Source organism: Sminthopsis crassicaudata, chromosome 4, assembly GCF_048593235.1.
Source record: "Sminthopsis crassicaudata isolate SCR6 chromosome 4, ASM4859323v1, whole genome shotgun sequence".
Taxonomy (NCBI): domain Eukaryota; kingdom Metazoa; phylum Chordata; class Mammalia; order Dasyuromorphia; family Dasyuridae; genus Sminthopsis; species Sminthopsis crassicaudata.
In genome coordinates this window covers 98192628-98216331 of record NC_133620.1, presented here as the reverse complement: position 1 = coordinate 98216331, position 23704 = coordinate 98192628, and the positions used below count along the sequence as shown (strand labels likewise).

The following is a 23704-nucleotide window of genomic DNA, read 5'->3' as shown; positions in this document are numbered from 1 at the left end:
GTGACTTCTTAAAAACCCGATAGAGGAAGTCCTCAATTGCCCATTCCTTCAGATTTACACACTGTCAATAAGATAAGAGTCATGGTGAAAATAAAATAAACTCATACAAAAAATACTGAAAACTGTGTAACAATATAAAAATATAAATTACCTGTGTTTAACATGAAATTTCTCATTTATTCTGTATTGCAATTAAGTTAGGTTATATAAAATGCAGGCTACTTTAAATGTTATATGTGTACATCATGATCTAGATTTCAAATAAGTAGAAGTTCAAAATTCAAGCCATATACATACATGGACAGGCATGTTGAAATAGTCTGACTTGAATGCATCTGCCATTTCCCCAAAAGTGCGGAGTGTGTAGTCTCTGGCTGCCTGTTCAAAACCAAATGCTTCCTGAGGCTTATTACATTCCTAAAACAAAAGAAAAGACAAATTATTTTCACTAAAGTGACATCCAAAAAAGATTTGCAGTCTTTCTGGAGTAGTAGTATCAATGGTCTTTCAAAAAAGCTTAATGGATTTTTTTGGGGGGAAGGTAGAAGGGCAAAATGGCCGCATACGAGGTTATAATGTGTTTTTAAGATTAACCAAATTTGATTTTTATTATGTTTTGGAAACTCTTCTGTACTGTCAGTGGTAATAAAGAATATTGCTAAGCTAGTTAACAGAATACTTGCCTGAAATGTAATTTCTGTAGATATAGTTTTCTCTTCCATATCTCAGGGATTAGGATTTAAAATTTTTTTTTGACTATACCTTCATATACCAGAGAAGAAATCTGGTTTTGAAGATTTCCTTCTCTCTCTCTCTCATTTTTGAGTTTTAAACTTTTTTCTGTCATGTGCTGGCTTTCCTGTATTGTCTGTAGCTTCTGTGACATCTTCCCCCCCCCCCCCCAATTTTTTTTTCCCATTTAATTTTCTTATATTGACCCATTGGGGAAAAGTAGCAATTTGAAAGGGATAAGTGTATAGATATAATAAGAATGAGCAGCTTTCTCCCTCTGTGTGACTCTCCTCCCCCGCATCTTTTTTTTTTTTCCTTCTCTGAAGAGCCCTTTTTGGATATTGGGACTAGTAGCATTGATTTTTCTTGATGTGCACTAGGTTTGAATTCTGAAAAGTTTGTTATGTCATCTTCTAATTGCTTTCTCTTCTCTCAGGCCTGGCAACCACCATTCGCATGTGATGTTGATAAACTTCATTTTACTCCTCGAATCCAGAGACTGAATGAATTGGAGGTGATGTTATGAATATTATTATATTGAATATAAGAATATAATCTAATTTTAACATTAAATAAGTAAATATTATATTTAATTATCTGCTCTATTCTAAAACTTATAACTATAATGGTTCTTTGGTTGAATAAAATAATTTCTAGAAATAGTATTAAGGCATGATAACAGTAAAGTTTCAGTATTATGCATTAAACCAGCCACCGCAAAGGAGGAAAAGGACCTACATCCAAAAGGCCTCATCTGAACCTAGACTTGGGCTTGACATTTCTCTCAAAAGGAACTTAACACTCTCAATTTTTTACTGCTCTCCTGTCCTAACCTTTCTCCATTTCCCCTCTGCATCCCTCTCTACAGCCTAATTGAAAGAGCATTTTACATTACATGTAAAGATAGTTTTCAACATTCATATTTGTAAGGTTTTGAGTTCCAATTTTTTTCTTCCTCTTATGCCCCTCCTTCCCAAGACAAACAATCTGATATGTTTAAAATGTTTATTACACTTATTATCTATATTTTCTTATTTGTCATGTTGGGAAAGAAAAATCCTAACAAAAGAGGAAAAAATCATGAGAAAGGAAAAATAAGTCAAAAAAAGGTGAAAATAGTATGCTTCAATCTGCATTCTTTCACTGAATGCGGATGGCATTTTCCATCCCAAGTCTAATGAATTTGTCTTGCTAAAAAGAGCCAAGCTGATCATCACATAATCTTTCTGTTCTGTTTTTTTAAAAAAATATTTTCATTTTTCCTTTATCCCAATTTTCTCCCCCTCCCCTCCACACTTTTCATCCCACTCCCATTCAAAATCCTTGTAACTAATATGCATAGTTAAGCAAAACAATTCTGCACATTGGCATTTTCCAAAAATGTGTATTTCATTCTGCATCATTTCCAGATGGGCAGCATTTTTAATAATTCTTTTGGAAATTTAGATGGCTATTGCATGATTTAGAGTTCTTAAGTCTTTCAGTTTTTACAATGTAGATATTATAGTAGAGTTGTTTTCACTCATCAATACACATTGATAATGATATCGCCACATGCATTGCCAGAACTAGCTCACTGTTAAGGAAGCTCTGAAGGAACGTTTGGGTGAGAAAAAGATTAGACTTTCCAAATTGAAGATCTATAAAGCAGTTATGCTGACTTCATTGTTGTATCCCTGTGACAGTGCTCAGTGCCATGTCAGGGAATTAAAGAGCTTCTATTTGAATTGCCTTAGGAAGATCACCTGGCAAGGTAAGATAGCAGGCATTGAGATCCTTTCTTAAAATAAATGGTTCAGCATTTGAACTTTACTACAGAATACAACTGTGCTGGGCTGGCTACATTGTTCAAATGCCAAATGCATGCTTGCCAAAAAGATAATTTTTTTTCTTTTATCAATGGTATTTTATTTTTCCAATTACTTGTAAAGATAGTAAGGAATTTTTTCTTCCTTTTATGTCCCTCTTCCCCCAGATAACAATAACTTAAGGCAAGCGCTTATGTGGCGGTCAGAAAAAAGTAATACAAGGTCTCTCTTAAGAACTTTAGAATTGATTGTACCACCTGGGAGACACTGGCATAGGACCATCCGGCATGGTGTGTCCTTATCAAAGACAGAGCTGTGCTCGCTGAATAGAGCAGAATTGAAGTAACTTAAAAGGAATATGAAGTAGACATCGCAAATTTTCACATGGACTATTTGTATTTGATCTGTAGTGTAGAGCGTTCTGACCTCATGTTACTCTGATCAGCCACAATAGTTCTCATTGTAACTTGGTTCTAAATAGTGATGTCATTTTGTTCCTCTTTGAGAGTGAAGTACATCAACCAACAAACCTCAGTCCACATAAGTCTTGTGGGTTTTCTCCAAAATTTTCTTAATTTCTTACACAGCACAATAGCATTCTTTTACATTCAATATGCCCAAACCCCAAAAGCTAGCTGTCCACTTTAAAACATGTTTTAAATGAAGATAATAATAGTAAGGATGGAATTTGAACCCAGGATCTCTTACTCCAGAGAGAGTCCCTTCTTATTGTACCAGGTAATACCATCATTGCTCTATCACCCCAGCTAGTTTGTGAGTTCCTTGAAGGCAAGGATCGGGTCATGAGAGAGTCTTTACAGAAAGAACTTAATAAATGTGTACTACATTTACTACATTTGCTTTCATAGAGTAGGATTTTAACATACTTGGTTGAAAGATTTACATATTTAGAGAGATTTAATGTTGACATTTAATAGAAAAAAATTAGTTTTAAAAAGGCTAAAGTTTAACTCCCCAGAATAACTTTAAATCACCACCTATTCTGGATAGGATCTATTTTGTATTTTCTTTAAGTGAAACAACTTTTCAGCCTTTGTTTTCATAGCATAGGATTTTTCAGTCCTTTCAATCCTACCTTAAATTTTTTTTAAGTAAATGACTTCTTTCTAATAGTACAGAATTAATAAGTTTAATTTTTTTTTAATTTTTATCTGTAATGTAGGAGAGACTATGCTTTAAGCGCTATCTTATGTGATATATATGGTATTTATATACTATAAAAATTGTGAGAATATTTTTTAAAGTTTTGAAAATACTTTGTGGCGGAAAGGAACATAATTGTTTATGTATGTGGACTTTGGTCATTTTTGGGGAGCTAATTAAGTTATGGTGTAATTTTCTTGTCTTCTAGGCTCAAACTCGAGTAAAACTGAATTTTTTGGACCAGATTGCAAAGTTTTGGGAGCTCCAAGGATGTACTTTAAAAATTCCACATGTTGAAAGGAAAATATTGGATTTATTTCAGCTTAATAGGGTAATGGATTTTTTTTAAATATATAAAAATTAATTTAAAATTTTAGTTTGAGATGTACTGGTAATTGTGTTTCCTATTAAGTATTTTAAGGGGGAAAAGAGACTATGATTCAGATGAGCTAATTTCAGTTTAGAATGTCTAAGCATAGGTAGGACCTGCTAATACATTTAGATAATTTACCTGGTAGATCACAGAATGACAGATGGGAGAGTTGGAAGAGACCTTAGAGATCATTTTGTTCAGCTCATAGAAGTAATCTCCACTCTAATAAAATTGACAAGTAATGGTTATCCAGGCTCTGAATACTTCCCATGGATAGGTAACCCATTACTTTCCGAGACAGCCCATTCTACTCTGTTGCAGTTAAGAAAGTGTTAGGAAATTTTTCCTGATAGCAAGCCTACATTTGCCTTTTTGTGACAACACAGCTTCTAAATATGTTTTTGGGGGCTGGATATACATTACTGATGCAGCTTGCACATATATAGCTTGTTTTCCTTGATTTTGCTAGTTCCTAAATGGGAGATGTACATTTTTGTTTGCTCTGTCTACAGGGACCCATTTTTTCTTTTTTTGCCTACTAGGCTCTTATAAATTTTATTGAATCCATAATACAGGCTGGGAATTCTCTTCCATTTGCACTTACCCTTCCCTACTCCCTGAGTATCACAGTCAATTCTTTTTTTTTTCCCCTTTTATTGCCTGAGTAAATGAAAATAACTCTAGATAGGAGAGGACTGATTGCAAACAACCTGGGAATTTTTTTTAGTCTTTTAATATGTTGATAGTAATGAACTACTGGGGAGTCCTAACTCTACTAATTTTCCAGCCTTGTGGATGGTATTGCTTAGCAATATTTTATGTAGGATAGCTTTTAGGCTTTCTCAAAATAACTTTTCTAGGTCACTAAAGTGAAAGATAAACCCAACTCTAGGTATAAATGATCACATTTTACTGGAGTCTTAACTAGTTCTACTCTTAGCTTATGACTGCAGAGTAAGCTTGGAGCTTCTATCAGGAATCTGATGCAGACCTTACAGGGGCCCTTTCTTTCTTCTCCATTGGCAAGATGGGCCTACCTTGGGTGCAGTTAAACATTTCCTTCTTGTTAAAAGCGACCATTTAGACCAGCTTTAAACAGATACAAGGAAATAATTCTTTGAAAAGCTTAGTTTTATGCTTATATAGTCATTGTAATAAATTATAAGGAAAGGAAAGTTTATTGGGAAAATAAAGGAAAATTGAGTTCTTAAATTGGCAATTTTTGCTGACATGTTAATGTCAGCAAAAAATTAGCCATGTCACAAAAAAGGCAAAAAAAAAGTGAAGAAAGTGAGACAATGATATTTCAGTTTGCATTCAGAGTTCATCAGTTCTTTCTGTGGAGGAAATAGAATTTTTTTTATCATGAGTTGTTTGTTGATCATAATAGTCAAATATTTCAGTTGATTAACTTAGAAATTTTTTAAAACCAGATTATAAAAAAAATTTTGTCTTGGGATTTGGTGCTTGAATAATGTTTCTTTCTATTTTATTTAATAGTTAGTTGCAGAAGAAGGTGGATTTGATGTTGTCTGCAAAGAGAGAAAATGGACCAAAATTGCCACCAAAATGGGATTTGCTCCAGGCAAAGCTGTGGGTTCACACATTAGAGCACATTATGAACGCATCCTTTACCCCTACAACCTATTCCAATCTGGAGCTAGTCTGCTGGTGAGTGTTGGTTGTTAATTGAACCTGGTTTTTTAAATCCTAGTTGCTTTCCTTGGAGGAAGGGTAAGAGTGGGAATAGGGAGAGGGTCTTGACAATTTCAAAGATTCTGTTCAGAATATTAATATTTTATATATTTTCAGCAGTGAACTTCTTTGATTAAGTATAGCATAATGTATGATTTTCTTTTAGATTGTACAAAATATGTGGGGTAAAACCTTTTGTCAAGCTGAAATTGGTTGCTAACAAGGGAAGCATCTTTCATTGGATGAGTTGTTGAATAAATATGCCATTTTGTCTTATACTTGTTGTTGAATGAAGTCTTGTGGTTCTTATCTCAAACCTGTTTTACTTTTGTGTTCCTGGTTGTTGTTTCATGAAGTACAGTCTATGAAATACCTGCCCATTCATTCTCATGTCAGATGGGCTCTTCATTGAGATTTTCAGGAGATACAAATTGGTAGCAGGATGGAAGATCCTGATTATTTTTTTGAGTACATTGTCTTTCTTGACAAGGGAACTTATTTAAATGAGAGAAAAAGCTTTTATGTCTGTTGACATTTGTTATATTTTTCTAATTGTAGCTCGAAGCCTGACCAACAGAGCAGATTTTAGTCCTGGGCTTTACAAAGCAAAACAAAACACCTTTGAGAAAGTCTTGGTTTAAGAATGTATATGGAAATCCTATTCACTGGAAGTACCGTGCTTTAGGATTATCCATAGTCATTTTAATGTGTTTTTAAAGATGTTTTAATAAGCTTTGTTAATGTCAGTCTTATGAAGGTAAGAAAGATGACTTTATAGGGTCACTAGTATTTACAATCTTTAATGCTTAATAAGTATTTAAGGTTCTCACTTTTTTGTGCTTTTATATAAAACAAAGCCTGATCCAATTAGTGTAGCAATTTCATTTTCAGAAACAATAAAATGTAAATAAATAATAAACTGATAGATCTGAAATCTTCAGATGAATTGTGCCAATGTGTGTGTGGTGTTTTTTTTTTTTTTTTATTGTTTTTAACATTTTGGATGAAATGGGGCAGAATTCCATGCTAATTCTTTTTATTTATTTTTAATACCGTTTCCTAGTATGGACCAGTGAATTCGTACTTTTAAAAAATTGTGTAGATTTTAATTTTTCAAGAGTTGACGCTTCCTTGTTTGTGTTTGAGAAATCTCTCTGGCTCAGGTAGTGTAGGAGCAAACCTCAGTGCATCATGAAATCAGGTAGCCAGTGCATAGAGAGATGCCTCCTCTGACTCACAGCATCAGGCCCCTTCTTATGGCCTGGTCATTGTGGAAGGAAACAGTATCAGAGCAGGAGACAACGTGGGCTGCTTGTGACCTCAATTTTTGTGGCCCCACTTTTTGTTAAGTGTAACTTTCCAAGCTCTCTCTTGCAATAGGCACCTGACATATGTTCCAAACTGATGTGTTTAGTGGATCATGGCGTTCTGGAAAAGGTATGTTTCCTTTTTATTGTTGTGCTGTTTTTGTTTTAAATCTGCCGTGCCTGAAAGCTGTCTCTTCTGCCCTGTTGTCATCATTGCCCCCATTCTGATGTGCTGGATGTACAGGCTTCATTTGGCTTTCTAAAAAAACAAACAAATGTGGTTTATTTGCTTCTTTCATTGTCTTTTAGTGCTTTGTGGTTTTTTTTTTTTTGTTTGCTTTTTGATTGTTGATACTTTAGGGGCCCTTGTCTCCTTTTACCCCCAACCAGTAGAACCTCACATACAGGTCCTCTGCTGGTTTCCAGTTTTTTTTTTTTTTTTTTAAACACTTCCTCCCTCCCCCCCCCTTTTTTTTTTTTTTTTTTTTTAAAAATCAGGACTAGGGTCTTAGTTTGTTTTTGGGAGATGATGTTGAATTTGGATCTTTTTGGATGTGTGCTTTTAACTTCTAAACTTTCCAGGTCGTAATAGCAAAGTAACTTCAGTGTACAAGTGAACTGTGTCTTAGCCAAGTCCTGTAAAATTTGATGGTGATCTATAATGGTGTCAGAAAAAAGGTCACAAAAGTAAAGAAATAGATGGATTTTTTTTTTTTTTTAAGTCCCTTTACCCTTTTCTTATAGAGTACTGACTTTCTGTGGATTACTGTCACTTTGCTTTCATCTGGTAATTGAAATAGGCTTTATTTGGATTCTGGGTGAGGCCTCTGGAACTTTTTGGTATTCTAGAGCTTCATTGATTCAGATTAACAGCTTTTGCCATTATTTCCAGATTTTTTCTATCTACTCTGAATATTAAAAGGCATTAAGAGAAAATTCAGAGGCGGCCTAGGAGAGTTAACCCTGGTTTATGTGTCTAGCATTTTTGCAAAGTTCCCTGCAAATTGTGGTACCAATTATTTTGCAAGCATCTGTTTACTCACTTATTTCCCTACCCCAAAAGGAGAAGTATTTATTTGCTGGCTTGGGAAAATGGAATTATTTAAATTATATTTGGCCTCACTCAGTCTTCATGTGCTAATGTGTTTTGAGTTGTTTGTTTATTAAGCATTATTAAGGAATATCAGAATGTATGGAGTACATATCTTTCAGATAATGAGTTCATTAGCTTGGCAGAAAAAAGGGGAGTAAAAAATAAATTTAAAAAATTGTGCCTGATGGAGTTGTCAGTTGGAGAACTCCAGGGCAACAGTTAGGGATGTAGAGTGACAGGGCAGAAGTTAAATTAGAAGAATAATGTAGAGAGTAATTGTATACCAAGTTTGTCTAAACCATAGACTTGTATCTTCGAGAAACCTCCTTCTGAGAATTTATCTTTTAAGGTTTACCACCCTTGAAATTCCCTTTCCCCAGTAGAATTAAAATTAGACACAGTATTTGATAGTTATCACATGTGAAACAATAAAAGTGCTTTTAAGCAATATTTTGAAATGAAATAAATATCTAGTAGACTTGATTTCCCTCTTCCCAGGAATTTCCCCATCTTGGGAGAATATTGTTGCTGTGGAACAAAGCAAGCTCCAAACAGAACTTCTGTTCATAGAGACTCTTGGTGAGAGATCCAGACAATCTCTCTGTTTAGTACCTGAAATTTTGTGTCTATTAGTGGTGGTGCCAGGTATTAATAATTCCATGTGGGATCATTTTTTTTTTTTTTTAAATCACTCTCAGACTGACATCTTGATCCAGAGTTGTCTTTGCCAAGAAATTGAGAAATTTTTTTAAAGTAGCTCTTTTCCTTCTTTTTAATAAAATTGGAATTAATTTGTTTACAGCCTTAATTTTTGTTATTTTAAAACCTTCAATAGCAAAAAATAGGGGAAATTTAGATTTAAATGCTTAGGACTGTTGTATAACCTTGATGGATTTGTGAATTTGCTTTGGAGAATCAAAACCAGCATTTAGATTCCAATTTTTACTGATCTATAAAATATCTAGTCTTTCCTGAGCTTTTTTTTTTTTTTTTTTTTTTTTTGGATTCATGAACCTTTATGTTTTGGCCTCATAATTGGCAGCCAAGCTAATCATTTCAAAAAAATAAGAAATTTTACCAGCTTATAGCATTTCAGTCAGAGATAGATAACTTCATCTATAAGTGCTAAGATTGTGGTACATTTGATTTTCGTAGAGTTGGAAATTCTTGTCAGGAGATTGAGAAATTTGCAATTTCAATTTATGCTCTGTATGCTCTTTTTTATGTCCCAGAATTATTTATTCAAAAATATTCAAATCTTTTAAGGACTTAATTCCAATAGTATACATGTAGGGCCATAGAAGTTACTCACATCTTATAAGATCTAGAAAGGTTCTCCATAAATGTCTTGTTCAATTTGCTCTTAACACTCAAACTTAATACATATTTTAGCTCATTTTTTTCAGCAGATTAAATTATGCCTGTTTTAACATACACTGTCTCATGATATGCTATTGAGGGATCAGTAACAACCAAATCACAAAACTCTTGATCTCATCTCTTGACATTTGATGTCAACAGTGTTAACTTTGTGGGGGAGGGGACTAGGAACTCAATGATATTAATAAGAAATGTTTTCTGGTATCTGTCATCTTTCTGCAGTTCAGAAATCATTAATGTATAAGAATAATGTTGATTGGGTTTTTAGGAAACAATTACATAAGCTCATCAAGAAAGATAGAATTTCCAGTTTACTGTTTATGGAAACATTTTCTTTGCTGTTGCTTTACAATTTTTATTATTTTATAATAGTGTTTATATAGTAATATATAGGATTTCCTTTTGTAACAGTTCTTTCAATCTTTTATGCTACTTAGAATAAGGAATTTATGGACATCTTTAGAAGTCATTAAGAATAATGTGCCATGATATGTAAAAGTTGTTATTGTTAATCACATCTAGCAAGCATATCTAGTTCCTTCTATCTTAAATTTCCAACACTTTTTTTGGAATGGATTCTTATTACAACCTAATTCAGAAACAATTGCTTTCGGGCTTTGAATCTTCAACTAATGTTTGATATAGAATTATGAGAAAATTAAATCTTATTCTTAAATCAATTTACTTAAATATCTTTGGCTGGAGACACAATATTATGCCATTTAAATAGGTATGATATCAAGTAGCCATTGTTGCTTGTATACATTCTGTGTTCTTCACCAATAGATTTGAAGCATACATTACAGAATCATATGTTGGCCTGATTAGTGATTAAAAGGAAGAGTGAAATCTCACCAACCCAATTGTGTTGTTTACAGTGTCTGCAAAAGCCAAATCTCACCACAGATACAAAGGACAAGGAATATAAACCTCATGATATTCCCCAGAGACAGTCAGTTCAACCTGTGGAAACGTGTCCCCCAGCACGTCGTGCAAAACGCATGAGAGCAGAGGTGAGAGCCTTAGAAGTTTAAACTGTTGATATTTTAGAAGGCATATAGTACCTGTTTAAATTTAGTGGATATGTGATAAAAATAAAGTAAAGGTAAAGTAAAAGATTATACCTTGATGAGTAGGTGGCTTTCTAACATTTTAATATCTGGATAAAAAAGTAAATAGTTGGGGGTGAGCTCCAAGAAAAACTGGAAAATAGTTGTATGGGATTAAGGTTAGGAGATATGGGGAGTGGAAAATATTTATTTAAAAATTAATAGCAGAACTAGGAATGGAATGAAAACTCTGTTTTCTCAGAGGTATACTGGTTAGTGATACAGCAAATGTAATGAGAAGAGAATATGTAGTGCTGTAGTACAATCTTTATGAAAGAAATTGAGATGTTATAGAAGATAGTGGGTGGTGATACTGAATGAGAGGGAGGGGAAAATAGATTTTTTTTTAAAAATAAGATTATAAGAGAACATAGGATTTCATAAGGGAATACAAGAGAATAGAGTAGGAAAAGGTAGCCTACATTTGTATTATTTTGAGATTCTCATGGGAAAGGAGGGCAAGGCTTTGAAATCTAATCTGATCTAATGGGTAAGTTTTTGGACTGAATAGAATGAATAGAGGAGAAAGATTGTCTTCTAAAAGGAGGTTTTCAGATTCACTTTTTATTTGGGGAGTAAGGAGGGCATGTGGAGGCAATCAGGGTTGAGTGACTTGTCCAGAGCTAGTTAGTGTCTGAAGTCTGATTTGAACTCAGCTCCTTATGACTCCAGTGCTGGTACTCTGTTCAAGTAAGTTCTTCTTCTAAACATCCCTCTCTTCCAGCAGGGAGGTTCTGAAAGATGAGTGATCTGTAACGTAAGCATGTCTCTTCTGCAGTCCCCCCCCCCCAAAAAAAAAATTCTTTTGCTGGGTGACTTGACAAAAGATGGCCTTTTTGCTCTGGGTTGGGTCTTTGGTCCCACTTGCCAAGGATCCCTATCACCAGATGGGCCTGAAGCAACTGACCATGAATCCAGAACTCCTCGACTTAATCTTGAAAGTAGGCTGAGACAAAAGTATGTTTAACATACCATCCATATGACAACTAGGGCCTTTGTCTTGTGACTGAATTTGAAGATGAAGGTAGAAGGTGGCACTTAAGATGTTGGGATAGGTAGGGTGTAAGGAAAGAGTTGAGGCCATTTACACAGTAGTAGTTTTCAGAATCTATTCCTGATCTCATCTGTATTGTTCATTTTCCTTAATTATATGGAGTTCTGGAGAGATTCCTCAAATAAGTTAGATGATGGTTTGTTTAAGGTTGGTGGCATATGTTTGGAAAGAAAATGCTAACCATGTTTAACCTATATTGGATTGCTCGCTGTCTTGGGGACAGGGAAAAGGGAGAGCAGAGGGAGAAAAATTTGGAACACAAGATTTTGCAAAGATGAATATTGGAAATTGTTTTAGCATTTTATTTTCCCAAATATATGCAAAGATAATTTCCAATTTCCAATAGTCACCTTTGCAAATTATGTTCCAAATTTTTCTCCCTCTGTTCTGCCTTTTTTAACTGAAAAGAATGCTAGATTACTAAGTACCTTTAGCTTTTACTTTCAATATTTAAATATATCAATTTAATGAAATATTAATGTGTTACTTTTTAAAGGCTGCTAATATTAAAACAGAACCTGGAGAGGCTCCAGAAGCCAGAACTCATAATCTGAGACGTCGAATGGGTTGTCCAACTCCAAAATGTGAAAATGGTAAGAACAAATCATAAGTGCAGGATGAAGAAAGAAATAAAAATAACAAAACCAAAGTTAATGGTTAGATATGGGGTTGAGTTACCAAATGTAAGTTTTGGATGTAGTCTTAAAATTCAATTCAGTAACAGTTTCAGCATTTATTGAAAACTACGACTTGGAAAACACTTGGCTAACAAATTTGTTTCAATCAACATAGACCAACTTGTGTTTTCTCACAGTAGCTAATGATTTGTTTGTATCCTAGTGGAAGTTTTGGATGATCTACTTCTTAGGTTATATACAGAAACTTAATTTCACCTTCACACTTCTGTGGGTGAGTTGGGACCAGGGAATGTGTAAAGGTCTGGTCATCTCTAAGTTGTCCTTCCACAACTCAATCTCCCAGCCAGACTAGATTACTCTCCAGACCCAATCAATGCTGCCCTCTTTTATCCTTGCAGAGATTGTAGTGAGAACTCAATGGGGCTTGTTAAAAGTTTTCAGAAGTTCAAAGGTGTAAACTCCCCCTAAAGGCCGGAAATAAAGGTGTGAATTCTGAGCTAGAGAATTGCACAACCTGAGTTCTCACCTTGTAATCCTAACAGGAGTGAACATAACATTTTTCTCTGGCCATGGTTTAGGTATAGAAAATATAGAAAATTTAGTTTTAAAATTATTTAAAATTTTAAAATTATCTTTGGAATTAATACTGGTCAATACGTGCTTTAACTTCCATTCATCTAGATTGCAGAGACCTCATGTTAGTTTTATTTTAGAAGTTAAATATAGGCTTTGAAACTAGTTGGAAGGAATTATTTTATAGTCCGACACTCTTCCTAAGGTTCGTTTTACATATATAGTAGAAACTATTAAAATTCTTTTTGAATTTAAAATTTATTACTTCATTGTATAGATAGAAATAACAGATTTAGTTATGAATCTTTTCATTTCTTTGAGAAACAGTTGTCTCATTCCAAAACTTTAGGTCTTTGAAAATAATGAATTGGAGCTAATTCTTAAAAAAGACTGGACTGGACAAATGACCAAAATTTCAGAGGACCCATAATGAAACATGCTTCCTGATAGAGAGCTGATGAACTCAAGAGTACAGATTGAAGCTCTTTTCTCCCCTCTCCTCCCTTCTTTTCCCCTTTTTTCCTCTCCTTGAACATAACTTGAAATTAAATTTAAAAAAAGACTTGTTTAAGAAATTATAGGAAAACATTAGCAATAATATGAAAATTTTAAATTAGGAGTCACCTGTGTAGCCAATATTTCTTTGGTGTGTTGGGTCTTAAATAAGAGTCATCTTAAGCATATTTTGGAAAGTTCTAGAGAAACTTAAGTAACACTTTAGTAATAAATATTTTTTATACTATTGAAACCTCAAGCATATACCATTTTGCTCACCACTGGAAATTTACCTATATTAATGCTGTAATTTGTTGCAGTGGAAACAAAATAAGTTCTTTAAAAATAATAAACATGATGGAAAAGTATAGAATGTTTTGGTTTTTTTGGGGTTGTTGCCAACAGAGAAAGAGATTCGGAGCACAATAAAAAGAGAGCCCATTGAGAAGAAAGAGCATACTGGGGAAATTGAGAAGGAGAAACCTAAGAGTCGGTCTAAGAAAAGCACAAATGCTGTGAGTCACCTTTTTCTTTCTTATCCTAGCTTGATGTTGAAAACATTTTGCTTTTCTCCAGAAGATCATTTTCAGTGTTTTTCTAGGGAAAATTGTGAGGTAAGGTGATAGACTTAAGAATTAAAAAAAAATTATGAACTGTATTAACTAAGTTAAATTTTAGAGAATCAATAGTTATTTTCAGTGCATGTTTTAAGTATGCCCGTGCCCCTCCTTGGTGATGGAACTCAAATCTGTGGATAAGTCTCAGATTGTGCTTTATGAATCATTCTAGCAGATAAGGTGTGCTAATTAATATAGATCTTTCAACCAACATAGAAGAAAATATATATATATAATTATTTTTTTTAAATGTTGAGCATTTTCACTCAATTTGAATTGAACATGAAAATTCAAATTCATGTCTTTCCCTCCTCTTTACCCAGGCTCTTAACATGACATCCCAGGCCCTCACCCCTCCCATCAACCTCCCCTTCCCCCCCAGTCTTTGTCTTATCTACTGGCCTAATTTCTGTGACTTTTTCCAAGAGTTTAAGATTACAAAAAACCATGTAGCCACTCCTCTTCAACTTGATAACATTTTTCTTTTAGGGTCAGAGGTACAGGTTACCCTAATATGAAGGGAATTCTCTTTGTAGCTTCATGTAGAATTAAAAAGCATAATAGGTTGTTGCTTTTCCACAAAGTTTCCCATTTTTATAGTTGCTTAATAAGAAATGGAAAGCTGTATTATCTACATTAGAATTTTCCTACCCTTAATTTGATATTTCTTCATACAACCATTGACTATATTGCATACATTCACAGCTTCAAATTCCTGTGGAATGATTATTTTCTTATATAATGTTAAGTGTTTAGCAAAGATTAAAGCCTAATTATAGGGATGTCATAGAAGCAACTTCGATCTAATCATTTAATGATTTGTTTTTTGATTTTGGTTAAACATAAAATCTTTGAATTTTATGTTTTAAGAGGGCTATTTGTTAAAGTAAGGATTTACTTGAAAAGATTAGGTACAGTTATGGATATTGGGATGAGAAGAGAGAGTAATAGGTTAATTAACTCTCAAATCCCCTTCAGTCTTAGAATTTTATAAAATCAGATGTGAATGCACACTGCCTTGTTAAAAAGACAATTTCTAATGTTACAGGTGGATCTATATGTCTGCCTCTTGTGTGGCAGTGGCAATGATGAGGATCGCCTTCTTTTGTGTGATGGCTGTGATGATAGCTACCATACTTTCTGCTTGATTCCACCTCTTCATGACGTTCCCAAGGGAGACTGGAGATGCCCTAAATGTTTGGCTCAGGTAAGATTAGAACTTGGGTATTGTTTTAACATGTGTAGTGAGGTACATTGAATTTTTTAAAATTGAATTTTCTTCTTCTCAAATATTTATTCAAGTTAAAAAATGAAACTCTTGCAACAAATATGTATTGTTGAGCAAAACAAATTCCCATATTAAGTGTAGACAAAGGGAAAGCTTTATTATGACAAAACCAAGAGAGGAAGCTCTGAAGATGTTATTTTTCACAAAGGTTTATTACATGGCAAGTATATGATATATAAAAGCTGTCAGTTTTATTAGCATTATTTTTCTTGGCTTAAACTTTTTGACCAGATTTACGATACTATTTTCTTATTTAGATAGGAGATGTCGTGACAGATGTGGTATTTGGCATGTATACTACCATTTGATACTAGGAGGAATCCTGCTAAATTTCTTTGTAGGTTTCAGATGCTTCTTTATTTATTTTGCATTCCATTTGATTTTTATCAGTTGAAATTGGGGAAGTTGATTGATTAGTATGAAATTATATATATTGTATATTATATCCATGTATATTATAGAGAGGGCTAAAATTTTGTGAGTTTAGAAGAGAGATGTGCTCATCTTTTTTGGATGTCACTTTAGTGAAAATAATTTGTCTTTTCTTTTGTTTTAGGAATGTAATAAGCCTCAGGAAGCATTTGGTTTTGAACAGGCAGCCAGAGACTACACACTCCGCACTTTTGGGGAAATGGCAGATGCATTCAAGTCAGACTATTTCAACATGCCTGTCCATGTATGTATATGGCTTGAATTTTGAACTTCTACTTATTTGAAATCTAGATCATGATGTATACATATAACATTTAAAGTAGCCTGCATTTTATATAACCTAACTTAATTGCAATACAGAATAAATGAGAAATTTCATGTTAAACACAGGTAACTTATATTTTTATATTGTTACACAGTTTTCAGTATTTTTTGTATGAGTTTATTTTATTTTCACCATGACTCTTATCTTATTGACAGTGTGTAAATCTGAAGGAATGGGCAATTGAGGACTTCCTCTATCGGGTTTTTAAGAAGTCACTATTAGAACTTGAATCTAGATTATTCAGCATTTAAAAGCCTAGCATTAATTACTCCTTGTATTTTGCATTCTTCATCCTGTTTTTCCAAAGTTATTACCCTCTTTTTCTCCCTGATGGTATAGTAGCATACCATATGAAGGGGTATTTGTTCACTCAGTGTGTGTGTGTGTGTGTGTGTGTGTGTGTGTGTGTGTGTGTGTGTGTGTGTGGGTTTTTTTGGACAATTTCCTTGCCTATGAAACAGGGAAAATGTATCCTGGACAGTCACATTATACCTATCACTACTGAAATGTTTATGAGCTAATGTACATGGAATATGTTTCAAGAAGTAGAAGATATTATTAAAACAGGGCCAGGGTAACTAGATAGTAAGGTTGTTAGTGTGAAAATGGAACGCTTCATTACTGATTGCCAAACAAAATCTCAACCCCTTCCCTTTTTGATAGTAGGAAATCCTAAATTCCATTGTAATTTACAACATGACATCTAGAAAGTGGAATTTTGTTACTAGTTTTGATCCTTGGGCCATTGTAGAAGGAACACTTCCCCCCCCATCTCTTAAAAGACCATGCTGTGCTGCTTCTTTGAGAAATGGAACTTTTGGTGAGGGAATTCATTCTTTGGTTCCTTTTCATTTCCAGATGGTTCCCACAGAGCTGGTGGAGAAAGAATTTTGGCGTCTGGTAAGCACCATTGAAGAGGATGTCACAGTGGAGTATGGTGCTGATATCGCCTCTAAAGAATTTGGCAGTGGTTTTCCTGTACGAGATGGAAAAATAAAACTCTCCCCAGGGGAGGAGGTAAGGTTCTAAACATTTATGTTTCAGAATGTGAAAACAGCTTGCTATAAAAATGTGGAAATAGAGCTTCTTTAATGGATATCCTTTAGCAATTGTATTCTATCTCTGGCATTATTACAGTGAATTGTTATGGTCCGTGTGTAGCCTGTAAGTCATTAATATTGCAATTTATTTACAATTCCCATATAGTTGAGAATTTTTCAGGTTCTGGAATATTTCCTTGGAGTACAGAAATGTTAATGATTATTTTAGTAGAACTTTTCAAGTGTTGAATAAGTATGTGGTGTAGAAATTCTTATTTTGAACTCCTAGGATCTTTCAATTCATATATGTACAAGATTCTTTACTATGAATTATAGAAGTGGCATTTGGAAAGAATATACTTTCCTACCCACACCAAATATTCATAAGTTAAGATTCTGAAGAACATTTCTGCTATTAAATCTTTTATTAGGAAATCAATGTGTTCCTTTTACAAAGTAGTTGTTAGCATCAAAAATAAGAAGCTGCCTTAAAGAAATAAATTTAGGCTACAAATTTGTATCAGATTTACTACTCTCCAACCTTCTTAGGTAGTATTTCCTACCCAACATAAAAATAATTAATTTTATTTGGTGTGTTTATTATTATTCAGTTAAAGTGATTAACTAGTGATTTTGAAAACAAATTGATGAATTTGATGTAAAATGTAAAACAAGCTGGAGTTTTTGTCTTATTGAATTTTAGGAATATCTTGATAGTGGCTGGAATTTGAACAACATGCCTGTAATGGAGCAATCTGTCCTTGCTCACATTACTGCTGATATATGTGGCATGAAGCTACCTTGGCTGTATGTGGGAATGTGTTTTTCTTCATTTTGTTGGCACATTGAAGACCACTGGAGCTATTCAATTAATTATCTGCACTGGTAAGAGATCCCAAATAGAATTTGTGGTGGGGCAAGAGGGTATGTGTTTTATAACTAAATACTTGGTCTTTTAGATCTTCTCCCTCCTCCATTAGTCTTCCAGTTTCTGGTAGCAGAGTTATTGATATAGACTGTTGACCTAACTCAGGAAAATGCCTTATGGTAGTTTGTCCTTTTGCAGGGATAATATTATAATATGTCTATTCTCTTTGTCACTTGACATTTATCTTTGCACTACTCTGGACAATTGAATTGATCAGCAGTGTAGGATGTCTTTTTGAAAGAGAAAGAAATCTTGTTTTCCTTTACTGCTATGTAATATTAGCTCATTCTTCTATTTTTTAGTTTCTGGCTTGTCATACTTTCATAGTTAATTCACTGAGATCTCACATATTTATATCTCTTTTCTTGGAAAGTCATTGTATAATTAACTACCTATTTCTAAGTGGTATAAATATATAGGTAGGCCTTAAGTTGTGTACCAACTTTACTGCTTCCTAAATCCTTCAAAAATAAACTTCCCTAAATTGGTGTTCCTTTTCATATATCCCTTTATATTGGTTCCTTCGTAAGGAGAAGAAGGCTGAGAAGAGAGACTTTGTCAGCCTTTGTATGTAAAATGGCAGGTCTGCTTTTCTTCCTTGGCAATTGCTTCCAGATGTTGAGGAAGATGATTCTTACCATATTTCCTTGGGATGTCACAGAATAATTTGTTGAAGGTGTTTTAAAGATGTTGAGCTCTATAGAAATGCTAATTGTCTTATTAGGTTTCCATTAACCTCAATTGTTAGAGTGGGTAATGCAGATTGTATTGCCATCCCTCATTCATCCCAAATTCTAGCCTATATCTGGTTTAAGAAATGGTATCAATCTTAAGTCTTAGACTTTTGATATTGCAATTCTTAGAAATCTATCTGATTTTTTTTTTTTCCTATAGGGGTTTATAAAAAAAAAAAACCAACTAATTTTCTTTTACTTAACACTTGAAAAAAAAGTAATTTCTACACTTAGGCAAATTATTTGCTGTTTGACCATCCCTTTATAGCAGTCGTTTGAAGCAGGACCTGAAAATAGGAAGGTTTCAAGATATCACATCGTAGAGCAAGGACTAGTGGAAGAGACTGTTACATGTTTATTTATTTATTTATTTTTCTAATTTGTTTGTAGGGGGGAGCCAAAAACCTGGTATGGAGCCCCAGGGTATGCAGCAGAGCAGCTGGAAGATGTAATGAAGAAACTGGCTCCAGAGCTCTTTGTGTCGCAGCCAGATCTCCTCCACCAGCTTGTCACTATCATGAACCCAAATACCCTAATGGCTCACGGTGTGCCTGTATGTTTTAAGCTCTTACCCTATTGCCACTCTTCCCTTGTTTCATTTTTTTTTCCTCTCCCTTTTCTAGACACTCATTATTTTTTGTGAAATTGTTTCAGTTCTAAGAATTTCTCACATAGCATAATTTGATAGCAGAAACGGCTGTTTGGTGTATTTTTAATAACACATTCCATGAAGCCAGTGGGTTTTTAAGATGTAAAAACCAACTCAGAGTGCAACTGAAGAGGGTGAATGAAGAGGGTGGTAAACTAAGGCAGAGATGGGTCAGTGGTTTCTTTCTGGCTGGCTGGCTGTCTTTCTCCTTCCAAAGTACCAAAGCTGGATTTGTAGCGAATTAATTCACCTACTCAATTGCTGTGTTAAAACAAAATCTTGATTAGGAAAGGGACGTCTCAGGGTCAGCAGGCAAAAGACAGAGAAAAGCCTATTTGCAAGGAATAGAATTTTGGAGGTCTGTTTTATACACAAACAGGATCATAAAACAGTTTGTATTTACAAAGGACTTTTCTGCTTCCTTCGGATATAGAGAAGTTTGTATATCAAAGAAGTTCCTCAGGAGGCTTGTAAATCCTTTGAAGTTTGTATAAGACAGGAATTTCTCTTGAGGATGTAAGACTCTGTTAATCATTTGTATCTTGAGCTATCTCCTTTGACCTCTTCACAACCAGTAATTAGATGCGCTATTACAAATAAGGAAAATATACTTTGTCAACCTAGACCTCATTTTTGTTCTGCTTTGGATCGGCCAACTCAAATGGCATTCTCTACACTGCCATTTGCATGGATAGTTCAGATACATAGAGGTCAAGGATCATAGATTGAGAGTGGAAAATGAACTACTTCATTGTCTTCATTTTACAGATTAGGAAATTGGTGCTGAGAAGTTGAGTGAAATACCTGGGGTCATGCAGGCATGAGTGATAGAGCTCAGATTTAATCTATGCCCTCCTGATTGCAAAATCATTGCTTTTTCCATTGGATTTCTAATTCCATTTTTGGACCATGCCATAGGCACAACTCTGGTATTCAGTTTGGTGTCTATTTCTGGGAACCAAATTTCCGGGAAAGTGACGAGCTGGGACATCCAGAAGAGGATGATCTGAATTGAGAGAACAAGAAGATATGGAATGCAAGAAGTAGTTGAAGGAATTGTAAGATGAATGTAGGTGAAAAGCTTTAAGAAAATGATGGTCATTTTGGAGTGTTAATAGGGCTGCTTTGTGGAAAGAGATATTAATTGGCTTTTTTCTACTGGGCTCACCCAAAAAGAACTACAGTGAGTGAAGTTACATAGAGCCAGATTGCAGTATGATAGAAAGAGACAATAGATAGAGTTCAAGACTTGAAGTCAGGAAGACTTGAGTTTGAATCCAATTATTTACTAGTAATATGACCCTGGGCAGGTTCTATGACTTCTTTGCTGCAATTTTCTCTACTGTAAAATGGGTATAATAATTGTATTCACCTCATAAGGTTGTTGTGAAGATCACATGAGTTAACAGTAAAAAAAAAAAAATGCTTTGCAAACCTTAAAACTATTCAAATGCAAAAATATGTTTGAGAGCTGCTCAAAAAATGGAATGGTGGGTGCATTGGTATGTTTATGCTTAAAAGATGTTTGTGATTATATGTTATAGGGAGAGTCTTTTAAAAATTTTTCTTTATTTTATTTTTTCAAATACATATAAATATAGTTTTCAACATTCATTTTTGTAATATTTTGTTTCAAATTTTTCTCCCTCTCTCCCTTAGACCTCCTCCCCAAGTCAACAAGCAATCTGATAATATGGATTAAATATGTGCAATTCATTATAGGAAAATTCTTTGATCAGTTAATACCTGGACCAATGGTTTTATTTTCTTGGAACGACTTTGTTTCATGCCTTACTTTACTGCCAATATAAATTATTATTAATCTTAAAATTAAGTGTCTGGAAATTTTTCAGTGAATCTTGCTAAATTCTTATTTACTGTGGTTAACTCATTATGTAAAAAATAAGGTTGTAGTTGTTCCAACTTTTGTACACATAGAAATTGGCTCTCCTTAGTTCACAATGTATAGTTAAAAATGAAAGATGATTGAAAAGATTCAAGTCCAGTCCAAGTCCAGTAGGGTGGTGAAGTCAGTTTGCTATTTGAATGTTGAATTCCCTTTAGAGATAACACTTCATAGTGTTTTGAGTGCCATATTTTGGAGTAGAAAGTAGTTGTTTGTACTATTGTTCCTAACATCCTGTGGTACTAGTATTCTTTTTTCCATATCAAGATCTCCAAGCCTCCATAAACTTTTTCATTTATTTGTCAACTTTTAGAAGCCATTTATCTGGTGAAGAATTCTTTGAAGTCAGCTAAATTTGCCATGAGAGACTCTCAAATTACCTTGAATAGGTACTTTCAGAGCTTGAATGTCCATTGGCCATAGAAGCCCAAGTAACCTCCTTGTAGAGCAAGGCATCATGTTTTGGTTTTAGTGGAGTTTTAATAGAACGTCAACATTATGATGATGTCATTATCCTTTGCCCCTAATGAGGGTAACCAGGAATCTTTCTTTGATTACAAATAATTGGTGACCTAAAATTTAGATGATTGCTTAAATGACTCCGATTATATGCAGTTAGAATTTCCTTTATTTTATATTTTAGCTTAATATTTGCAATGGTTTATCATCAACTCACTTATATACTATTTTAAGGAAAAATACAAATCCTTTTGTAAAACCATCATAGGCTAATTTAAAATTTTAGCAATATGTTTTTGGTGGGGAGGCAGCAATGATGTCCAAAAGTACATTGTGATCACTTTGTGACAGAAATAAGTGTAATCTTTTCAGAGATGTCTACATCGATAATATTGATGTGTACCTGGGCTAGCCTCCATGTTTAGGAAAGTATGAGAGAAGAGTGAAGACTGAAGTTCTACAGAACTGCTGTTCTGACCTCATTGTTGTATGTCTGTGAATCCTGGATAGTCTACCAGAACCGTGCCAGGAAACTGAATCGCTTCCATTTGAATCTATTAGTGCAACCTTGTTGCCCTCAGAAGTCAGCTATCTTAACCACCGAATGAAGTTTTATTCAGTACCATTTACTGATGTGTGCACCTATGGGATTATTGCTGAAAATGTCAAAATGACTTGATTATCTCTGTTTCATATGCTTTATACATGTTGTCCACCTTAGAAATACATTGTTTTTATTTCTTTCTATTAGGTTTACCGAACTAATCAGTGTGCTGGCGAGTTTGTGATTACCTTTCCAAGAGCCTATCACAGTGGTTTTAACCAGGGCTTCAATTTTGCTGAAGCAGTTAATTTCTGCACTGTTGATTGGGTATGTACTAAGACATACTAATATATACTAATATGTTAAAATATTTTTTGATTTTTCTGTGTTTCATGTATAAGTTAAATTGTTAATTGCCACATGGGCAGTCAACTTAAAAGTGGTCATTTTAGTTAATAACTGCTGACTCTCTTAATGGTTTGTTCCAAAAATGTTAACATAAGTATATTTTAATATTAGTGAGTTGAACTGGAGCACTATTTGTTCTGCTTGATCTCTGATAAAAGAACTGTCTTTTGCCTCTTTTTTGAATGCTCATCCTCATACAACTACTTGGCACATAGTGCTTAATGTTTCTTTATTAATTGAAAACTTATTAAATATGTTTTTCTAAAATTTCTCTCATAGCCTTTTTTGCTTTTTTAGTCTCATGTTTTTGGCATATTATTTTTAGCAAAAAATTTCCTGAAAAAAATTGCTAGTTGGACCAAAGGATTTTGTAGCGTGTGAAGCTGTTTGAATTCTTCTGAAGAAGTTTGTTTTTGAAATAATTTTATCTGTTTTATATAGATTGTACGTTGCTTTAACATGATATAGTATAGTTTAAAAAATCAGATTTACAAAACACATTATGAGGTCATCTGCTTGTAATTTGTTTTTTTCCATTGAAGTATTTATCTTTTGATACAGCTTCCATTAGGACGTCAGTGTGTGGAGCATTATCGGTTGCTGAACCGATATTGTGTATTTTCTCATGATGAGATGATTTGTAAAATGGCCTCCAAAGCTGATGTACTAGATGTGGTCGTTGCTTCAACTGTTCAGAAAGATATGGCCATTATGATTGAAGATGAAAAGACCTTAAGGGAGACTGTTCGCAAGTTGGTAAGGTTTATGCATTAAGGCTATTATGATTGTATTCTCATTTTTAGAATTTTTTTGTGTATGTCAAAATTTGGAAGTTAATTTTGTTGGCAGGTCATTCATAATAAGTTCTATTAAATAATAAGTAATCTTTTTTTCCATCTTTCTTTAAAAAAACAAAAATAAATCCTTCCTGGTTAAAAGTTAGTGACTTTTGC

The 23704-nt window shown here is 33.9% G+C and overlaps 1 protein-coding gene across 2 annotated transcripts in view; it reads left to right on the top strand.

Annotated features, from left to right (window-relative positions):
• The window catches only part of KDM5B (lysine demethylase 5B), a 66829-nt gene that overhangs the window by 21505 nt on the left and 21620 nt on the right, over positions 1-23704 (top strand). The window contains exons 2-15 of one of the 2 annotated variants that reach the window (XM_074308813.1): positions 1169-1246; positions 3913-4035; positions 5578-5748; positions 7153-7209; positions 10431-10565; positions 12212-12308; positions 13827-13936; positions 15087-15245; positions 15883-16002; positions 16942-17100; positions 17827-18008; positions 19176-19338; positions 22551-22670; positions 23313-23507. In XM_074308813.1, the coding sequence (XP_074164914.1) occupies positions 1169-1246; positions 3913-4035; positions 5578-5748; positions 7153-7209; positions 10431-10565; positions 12212-12308; positions 13827-13936; positions 15087-15245; positions 15883-16002; positions 16942-17100; positions 17827-18008; positions 19176-19338; positions 22551-22670; positions 23313-23507 (1869 nt within the window). The remainder of the gene's footprint in view (positions 1-1168; positions 1247-3912; positions 4036-5577; positions 5749-7152; positions 7210-10430; positions 10566-12211; positions 12309-13826; positions 13937-15086; positions 15246-15882; positions 16003-16941; positions 17101-17826; positions 18009-19175; positions 19339-22550; positions 22671-23312; positions 23508-23704) is intronic. The other variant, XM_074308811.1, reaches the window with a different exon arrangement.